The 9,845-nt window shown below is 33.6% G+C and overlaps 1 protein-coding gene across 1 annotated transcript; it reads right to left on the bottom strand.

Moving 5' to 3' along the window:
* Window positions 1-535: 535 nt before the first annotated feature.
* On the bottom strand, window positions 536-8,014 carry LOC129757376 (uncharacterized). The gene is made up of 7 exons (XM_055754581.1): window positions 7,782-8,014; window positions 7,550-7,715; window positions 7,385-7,487; window positions 7,106-7,312; window positions 6,761-7,017; window positions 875-1,273; window positions 536-816 (listed from the first exon to the last, which is right to left on the bottom strand). Exons 1-7 carry the CDS (start codon window positions 7,938-7,940, stop codon window positions 614-616), a joined length of 1,494 nt encoding a protein of 497 aa, XP_055610556.1. The 5' UTR covers window positions 7,941-8,014; the 3' UTR covers window positions 536-613.
* Window positions 8,015-9,845: the final 1,831 nt, after the last annotated feature.

The following is a 9,845-nucleotide window of genomic DNA, read 5'->3' as shown; positions in this document are numbered from 1 at the left end:
TCAAAATTGTCAAAATTGTCAAAATTGTCAAAATTGTCAAAATTGTCAAAATTGTCAAAATTGTCAAAATTGTCAAAATTGTCAAAATTGTCAAAATTGTCAAAATTGTCAAAATTGTCAAAATTGTCAAAATTGTCAAAATTGTCAAAATTGTCAAAATTGTCAAAATTGTCAAAATTGACAAAATTGTCAAAATTGTCAAAATTGTCAAAATTGTCAAAATTGTCAAAATTGTCAAAATTGTCAAAATTGTCAAAATTGTCAAAATTGTCAAAATTGTCAAAATTGTCAAAATTGTCAAAATTGTCAAAATTGTCAAAATTGTCAAAATTGTCAAAATTGTCAAAATTGTCAAAATTGTCAAAATTGTCGAAATTGTCAAAATTGTTATTTTTAAATGATCAACTAGTTTTGAAAGATTTTTTTTCTTTTCTTTCTTGTGAGAACTTTATTTTTTACTATTAGTCAATAGCATAGAATCAATTTATATTTTCTTTCTTTCTCATAAACTTGAACCTCAATTGTTTTTGTTCATATCTCATCAAATTAACAGAGTTCTTAAGTAAGTAGTTACATTTTCCTAATAGAGTTTAGCATTACTAGTTGATTTCCGTCAATTCTCATCATTTTCCCTGGGACAGCGTCCATCTTTATCAGGGAAAATCTCCCCACAAGCACCATCCACCAGCTGCCAAATCCGATCGAATCGACGAGCTCGATTGTCTTTCTTGTAAGAATCACAGCCATACCCCACGCATTTGTCCCGATAGTGAAACAAAAGACCTTCAGCCTCAGGTACTTGATATTCTTTTGAATCTACGGTAAAATATTTTGTTGAAGTATATATTCCAATGAAGTTACTTTATAAACTTACCTCTAACTGCTTTCCAGACAAAATGGTTTCCAGCCTCGATGACGTTCCGCCCTTTGGCCACGTACTTGCTGCGATTGTGATGCATTAGTGGGATTTGGGTCCTAAGATTCCGTACCTGTGAATACAAGTAACTGTTCTTGGACGAGCGTGATTGTGGAGGGAAGTCTTCCTCGAAGAAATCATAGAAAAATACGGCCGCGTAGTTGAATGAGTGTAGATTGAAGCGATCCAGCTGGTTCAGACTTTCTACCAGGGTTTTCTGGTCAAAACCGAAAATAACTTCATCAAAATCGACCATGGCCGCGTAACGAAAATCTCCCTCCCAGGTGGCACGGTACAAGCAGTCGTTAAGGGCGGCGAAGATCCCTTCGTAGCGGACTTCCTTCTCGAATTCGTAGCCTAGAAAAAAGAAAGTTATTAGATAATTTCAAAAGTTCATAAAGTTTATCTTAAGGTTGTCAGATTTCCCGGTTTTATCCGGGTTTGCCCGCATATTTAATACAAAATTTGGGAACAGTCCGGCCGGGCCCGATTTCCCAAATCAAACAAAATAAATTGTTGTAAAAATTTTAAATTCAAATGCCCGGATTTTGCCCGGTTTTAAAATAAAATTACCCGGATTTGTCCAACCTGGATACGTGCTGAAAAAAATCTGCCAACCTTAGTTTATCTCCTCCCTTTTTATTTTCGAAATTTATTCGTAACCAAACTTGTATGTTTTTTCCGAATGTCTCAAATCTCGAAAATTGTTATTTATTGGTCGTAAAATAACGTTTTACGGTAATAATAAGTAAGGTAACGGATTTATTTAGGACCATTGGACTTATTTTGAATCACCTTGCCTAACTCTTTTAAAAAGCAACAAATCTTAAAATGTTTTACAAATATAGCTAAAGCCCGGGAAATAAATATATTGCCCTTATTTGTTTTTTTATGATTTGGTAAGTGAGCCTAAACTTGGCATGCTCCTTATCTTGGCATGCCAAAATGCATTGGTGATTTACATGTCGAGCATATGCCAAAAAAACAATCAAACATAGAACAAAATCGCATATGTTAACATTCTGCATAGCATAGCGGAAAAAATCTGAAATGAACCTACCTTGCTAGTGCATTTGCCATGTTCGGAATGATTTTAAAAACACACTTCCTGATGAAAAAATCACTAAAAAATACCGTTGGTTACAGCAAAACATGGCAAAAAATATAAAATTATAAGCTACTCCAAACAACGTACATTTTCTATCTAGAATTGAAGCTAATATAAACAAATTTTTTGCCTTATCTTGGCATGAAATTCCACTAATTAAAGTTTGTATGTATGCGTGAGAACGACATCAGCAGCCAGTCGGCAGCCGGCAGCCTGCCGTTGGTGCACAGTGGTCTGGAAATTGGAAAGTTGGTCAAAAGTAAAAAGAATGATTGAAATACCTTAAAAAAAACCATGAATGTGTTTTGGACTTTAATCAATTTATTTATCTCTCAAGCGTATTTGGCATCTTAGTTGGAATTATAATGCTACAATTTAAGCTGTCTTTTTTTGGTAAGTTTCGAGAACTTCTCTACTCAATAAAATGAGCCTGAAATCAGCCGGATCCGGATCCGAATCGATATCTTGGATTTCTATATTTAAATTACTATATCTTTACCCAAAAATTCCACATTTGGAAATAAGGTTCAACGTATTTTGATTTCATTTTATTTATGCTGAAGACGAACATTTGCTGCATATGTGTCGCTTTGTAAGGAATGGTTACCTACAAAATTCAATTATGACACTTTAGATATTAGGTTTATTAAAAAAAATTGCATTACAATGTTGAAATACTATTTTTCTTAGGAGCTTCAACATTTATTGTTTTCAATTTCATGTGAAATCAAAAATAATATTTTGACCAAGTTCGTTTTAGATTACGGATCACTGTGCATCAGCAGAGGTGACGACGTTTGTTTTCCGTAGGAGAAGAATGTGCGAAGGAAGCGCTGCCGAGTTTGGGTGATGATTTTGCATGAGTGCGAGTGAGATGCAGCTTAAATTTCATCCAGCTTTTGAATTTGCTGTTCGCCTCCATTGCCTATAGTTCCCAAACGAACGAGTGAGATGCAATCTATTTCTATCAGGCTGGCTAGTTGTCTTGTTTTGCTATCCGAGTCAGGTCTCCTAATTTTTCAGGATTTGTCCTGATTTTCGAGAGGCCGTCCTGATTTTTCAAAAACGCTTGGGTTGTCCTGATTTTTGAAACATGACTTGTTAAACGTCCTGATTTGTCCTGATTTTTTAAAAATATCTAAACTTCAAGAATATTTTTCGTGAAATGGTGAGAAAATCAAACAAATCTTCAATAAAATAGTTTAACTTGTTTTACCGATGATAATCTTTGGTTCAAATGATATTTAAATAGTGTTTTTCGATATTAACTTCAGGACAGCCAAGGTTCTTCTCGCTTTAGTTGCATAATTTGAGGCGTCTTCAGCACCTGTATTTCGCCTTTAGTTATGCAAACTAAGTAGAGCTGCATGTTATTTTCGTCAATTTAATGGTGTCCTGAAAAGTCCTGATTTTTTTCATGGTGGTGTCCTGATTTTTGTCAAAACCACCTGGCACCTCTGATCCGAGTGTACGCTACGATTGCTAGAAAACTCTCAAGGGCGACATTTCAAATATGTATGATTCAAAGAATCGTTCGCTTACATGAGTTTTAGCTTCGGCTTGCTTCTTGCCTCGGTCATAATGGTTTTTAAAATGTCTCTCCTCGTATTATGGGAGTTTAATGAAAAAAAAATTATGAACATTCACTATCGTGTGTTGACTTCAACAGATCTATCATGGTTTTATGTTTAAAAAATGAACGAACTATTTGTTTGCTTGGTTTTTAAACATATTTATGTTAACCAATGCAATACTTTGGAACCTATTTGTTTTAGATTATCATTCTTTTAATAGATATTTAAAACACACCAAAAACTGAAATAAACAAGTTAAACATTTTTACGTAAAATTATAACTCTGCACGCAAACATCAATTCTAAAAGTTGATTAACATTACGTACTTCCGACTTTTTGAAACAATACAGAACATTGTTGTGCTTCCTTGCAGGGTATTATCAACGAATTCGTGGGGGCTGTTGTTGTATTAGTGAGGCAAATTTCTTCTAGAGACGGCCAATTTAAGGAACTCATAAAGGGCCACAATTTGGAACGGGGGCTACAATAAGGAGCATTTCAATCAATAGTTTGATCAGATTTATCTCGAATTATCCACAGTTTTAAAGCAAGGAAATATTTTTACTGCATTTCAGGCTAGTAAGCAATCATATTTGTCGAAGGACTTTTGAAGGTACATATTACAGGAAGACTACAATCATGGGAAATCTAGTCAACCATGCCTTAGGGGCCAAGTTTGGGTACATTTACCCTAGTTGCTTAATAAGAGCGTTAGGCAAGGTGGTCGTTGCTTTTATTTTTTTTAGTTAAGCAGAGATCAGTTGCAGGAAGTTTTTCTTATCAGTATCGAAAAAGTTTGTTCTTTCGGTTGCAGATATCAGAATGGGTTATGTTGCAATGGTTCTGGAGCAATTTAGGTTAGTTCTAGCTACTAGTGGGGAATCTCTGGAGCCACCAGTAACAAACTATCCCAAAGATTTGGCAATCATATCGTTAGTCAGTCTTAGTTCTCTGCGGTTTGGGTCTAGGTGTAGAATGCTGGATTGCGTGGCAGAAAACCCAAAACTAGCTGCAGGTGCACAGTTTCCTATTTTAAGGAGTGTATTGGAAAAAAAATGCAACACTTTGTTTTGTGAATAATTGTTGAATACATGGACGGAAATGGAAAAATTGCACGCACGACATGTTGTGAGTCGTCAAGATACAAATTGTGCAAACCTGTTCCGAATACACACTGACGAGTTCAAAAATAATTCTGCGGAGAGCAGCCAATTCGTGACAGATAGGTAAATTACACAGAATTGAAACATTGATGCATCGATGACGAAAATCACTTATTTCCTAGGGAACAACAATTCATTCCGATCTCGCGACCGGAACATATCTCGGGAAAAATTAGAATAGAAGATTATAACCCCTTTCCACTGCATACATGCATGTATGTACGAAATCATAAATATATGGTATTCTGTGATTACTTTTTTAGCCTTATTCTTTATTGTTAAACAAATAAAACTATCCAAATATCTAATCCAAATCAAATCCAAATCTACAATGATTTTGATTATTTTAAAATAAAAAATAATTCAAAAAGTGACTAAAATATTCTTTTAGATGTTGCCAAAAATGAACGATAAAAAGCGAATTCGCATTCGCATTAAACAGTCGCCTAAAATTTTGGTTGGCGCTTCACATCAACTCTCCATTTTATGAAATTACAGTCGTTCGGAATTGTAACATCTTCTCATTCGGGAATGTGGTGCATTTCTGACTTATAATTCCAAAAGAAGCTGATCTCCCATTTCGTTGCCTGAAACTATGAAATTTTTTAAAAGCGGTTTAAACGGATGTAGCCAAATCGAATGGGCTCTTTAGTACTTAAACCAACATATTCGACTATTTCTTGCTGCAAAAAATTGGATAAAATTGAGACATATTTTGTACTTTCGCCCGAATTTCCGGGATTTTTTTCACTGTTTCCCGGGATTTGGGAATTCCCGAAATTGTTTGTGTATTGTACGCACTCTCCACTACCTTTAAAGAGAAATCTGCTCTAATAAAATAAAGAATTATAGATAATAAAGATTTTCTTTTTAGTAGAAGTTAAACACGCTATGAGAGACTCCGTTCAAGAACACGGCTCAAGATACATTAATTTTTTCTTGGGTTGAGTTACCGAGAACTCATCTTTTATGAATAGATGAATTTACAATCCTATCAGTTAACACCGAATGATAAAATTATCGGGATACGACAGTTTGATTCCCGGGAACTCCCGACCGAGAATTCTCGGGACGGATACTCTAGTCATCTTTAAATCTAAAAACATTGTTCATCTTTTCTGGTCCTTATGAGTATCCATGCCAAATTTCCGCTCTCTAGGTCTTAAGACGGCTGAGCCTATAGAGGACAAACAAACCCAAGGAAATTGCTTATATAGATGTCGTCGAAGTCCGAACAAGCTTTTTCTGAACTATATTTAAAATGCTGGAGAATTGAAGGGAAACAGCCATAACTCTAGTTTCCGAAGCGTGCGGTAGCTCAAACAGCCAAAAAGTCACACATGATAAAACTATTTTAGTCTAAATCAGTGTTTTTCTGGATTGTTTTTAAAATATTGAGGAAAAGGCGTTTGAAACTATGAACAATCGATTCTCTATACATTTTTACTAATGAAATTTATATTTACATAGATTTGGTTCTTGTAGGAGGGAAGAAATTGAGTTTCTTTGCGGTTTATACACTTTTTCCCCATTATGCATTACTAAGAAAACATTAAAGAATCTAAATCCTTGGGAAATACCATTATTCCAGAAGTTGTTTTAAAAAAAACAAGCACTATGTGGCATGTCAATAGTTTCATATTCTTTTTGAAGGATATAATTTCAAAATTTCTTAGTATATTCGTAGAACTAATGGAATTTTCACACATCAAAAATTAATTCCATAGTACATTCTGCCTCCGACTCCAATTTGTAGAAATCATATTTGCTAAACATCGTTGATTCAAATAAACCAAAATGGATTAACAAGACATAATAAAAAAAAAACAGTCCAATAAATATATAACAAATTCCACATTTTATACCCGCCATCGTAGCAATAATCCTCTAATGAAATGAGCCATAATTCTTGGAAGCCTATCAAACCTCAACCTGATGTGAGCAGCAAAAAAAAAAAAAAGATTCACTCTCGCACCAAACATCCACCCCCATACTTACCCTCCAGATTCCATTCCTGCACTTGGGCAATGCCGCGGAAGTTCTGATAGTAGCTCATCACTCGGGCCACGTCCGGGGTGATGGATTTATTGTAGAAATAAAACCGTTCGGCCCCGAGCAGCCGCCACAGTTCCACAAATTCCACAATCCGGGCCGCGTTGCTGTAGTTGTGATGAGCTGGACCGACGCACACGGCCAGACCCCGTTCTGGGGGACCCCGACTCAGAAGATCCAGTGGGGAACGTTCCCGGGGGTAGCTGTCGAGAATTTCGTTAGGATTCAATAAAGTGATTGAAAAATTTGGATTGGTTTAAATTCAAACATCAATTTTAGTTGAAAACTTACTGAATTTGAACAAAGTTGACTTCCTCGCTCAGTTCAGCCTTCGGATCGTAGCTGACGCCAACTTCGCTGGGAAGCTCGATTTCCTGTTGCCCGACTTCGCCGGTCAGGGCACAAACAACATAGGAGGCGGCGAATGGCATCTCGAAGTGCTCGTGGATTGCCTCCACCTGGTCGGCTTGCTGCCATCGGATGACGCCATTGTGGTAACTTGAATGGGTATTTTAAGAACCATAAACCACTTAAGACAGTTATTTTTAAGATCTACTTTAGTTCACATACCGGAAATAGCAATAAAAATCTCTTCGTCTTATGTTAAGTGGTAGAATTGTAAAGATGCGCACACTTCCAAACGGCAGTTTGGAATCCGTCGCCGGAAATGTTTCTGATATACCGAAATAATCTATATGAATTTATGAAGGTAATTTTTGATTCATTAGAGTTTACCAACAATTTCCAATCGGGGATCAAAGAAGGCTGAGTAAATTTGCAATCGATTCTCGGGATCACCAATCGGTTGCCATCTGTCATTAGAGTTGCTGTGGTTGTGCCTACTTAGTTTCAATTTTAGGCTTTTCTGGTACATCGGAAGCGTGTTGTAGATGTAAGTTTGCTTTTAAAATAAAGAAATACAGGTTAAAATAATTGAATTTTGATCGCACTTCAAATTATTACTTACGTACAGCACTCTAGTGTAGTAGAGATAACCCAGACCCAAACACAAAACTACTGCGAATATGCCATATTTTCGGATGAAAGAATTCGACACGATAGACGAAGCCAAGATCATCGCCTTAGAGCGAGATTTCAGAGGCGAGTACTTTGCGAGATGACGCATTTCCTCTTCATTTGGCTTAACTTTATCCACTTTTTCTTAATTTTTCTCATAAACAAAAACAACGAAAAAAAAACATAAATTACCTTTGCCCAGGTTCCGAATTCGACTGCAGGTTGAGAGCATGGTGTGTCACATACCTGCTTCGAATCGGAGAACTCAATTCGTTATCTCGGTTCGAAGCGCAAAGCCGAGCGATTCGAAAGATAAGAAAATTTACTGCTAGGGTGGATACTATTAACTTTTTTTTCTTATACAATATCAGAACTACGTTGACAAAAATACAAACATGACAATAAATGACAAAAACAAAAAATATGACAAAATTGACAAAATTGACAAAATTGACAAAATTGACAAAATTGACAAAATTGACAAAATTGACAAAATTGACAAAATTGACAAAATTGACAAAATTGACAAAATTGACAAAATTGACAAAATTGACAAAATTGACAAAATTGACAAAATTGACAAAATTGACAAAATTGACAAAATTGACAAAATTGACAAAATTGACAAAATTGACAAAATTGACAAAATTGACAAAATTGACAAAATTGACAAAAATGACAAAATTGACAAAATTGACAAAATTGACAAAATTAACAAAATTGAAAAAATTGAAAAAATTGAAAAAATTGTCAAAAATGACAAAAATGCCAAAAACAACAAAATTGTTAAAAATGACAAAAATGACAAAAATGATAAAAATGACAATAATGACAAAAATGACAAAAATGACAAAAATGACAAAAATGACAAAAATGACAAAAATGACAAAAATGACAAAAATGACAAAAATGACAAAAATGACAAAAATGACAAAAATGACAAAAATGACAAAAATGACAAAAATGACAAAAATGACAAAAATGACAAAAATGACAAAAATGACAAAAATGACAAAAATGACAAAAATGACAAAAATGACAAAAATGACAAAAATGACAAAAATGACAAAAATGACAAAAATGACAAAAATGACAAAAATGACAAAAATGACAAAAATGACAAAAATGACAAAAATGACAAAAATGACAAAAATGACAAAAATGACAAAAATGACAAAAATGACAAAAATGACAAAAATGACAAAAATGACAAAAATGACAAAAATGACAAAAATGACAAAAATGACAAAAATGACAAAAATGACAAAAATGACAAAAATGACAAAAATGACAAAAATGACAAAAATGACAAAAATGACAAAAATGACAAAAATGACAAAAATGACAAAAATGACAAAAATGACAAAAATGACAAAAATGACAAAAATGACAAAAATGACAAAAATGACAAAAATGATAAAAATAACAAAAATGACAAAAATGACAAAAATGACAAAAATGACAAAAATGACAAAAATGACAAAAATGACAAAAATGACAAAAATGACAAAAATGACAAAAATGACAAAAATGAAAAAAATGAAAAAAATGACAAAAATGACAAAAATGACAAAAATGACAAAAATGACAAAAATGACAAAAATGACAAAAATGACAAAAATGACAAAAATGACAAAAATGACAAAAATGACAAAAATGACAAAAATGACAAAAATGACAAAAATGACAAAAATGACAAAAATGACAAAAATGACAAAAATGACAAAAATGACAAAAATGACAAAAATGACAAAAATGACAAAAATGACAAAAATGACAAAAATGACAAAAATGACAAAAATGACAAAAATGACAAAAATGACAAAAATGACAAAAATGACAAAAATGACAAAAATGACAAAAATGACAAAAATGACAAAAATGACAAAAATGACAAAAATGACAAAAATGACAAAAATGACAAAAATGACAAAAATGACAAAAATGACAAAAATGACAAAAATGACAAAAATGACAAAAATGACAAAAATGACAAAAATGACAAAAATGACAA

This window comes from Uranotaenia lowii, chromosome 3 (genome assembly GCF_029784155.1).
Source record: "Uranotaenia lowii strain MFRU-FL chromosome 3, ASM2978415v1, whole genome shotgun sequence".
Lineage (NCBI taxonomy): Eukaryota > Metazoa > Arthropoda > Insecta > Diptera > Culicidae > Uranotaenia > Uranotaenia lowii.
Note: the sequence above shows the minus strand (reverse complement) of the source record. Positions and strands in the feature narration are given on the sequence as shown.

What these genes read in the sequence shown, in the direction of transcription:
- LOC129757376 (XM_055754581.1), bottom strand. Translation starts at nt 7,940, where the DNA reads ATGCGTCATCTCGCAAAGTACTCGCCTCTGAAATCTCGCTCTAAGGCG. An exon ending in GTCAACTTTGTTCAAATTCA is followed by an intron (nt 7,018 to 7,105) that starts GTAAGTTTTCAA and finishes AATTCTCGACAG; the next exon opens with CTACCCCCGGGAACGTTCCC. An exon ending in GCAGGAATGGAATCTGGAGG is followed by an intron (nt 1,274 to 6,760) that starts GTAAGTATGGGG and finishes TCTTTTTTCTAG; the next exon opens with GCTACGAATTCGAGAAGGAA.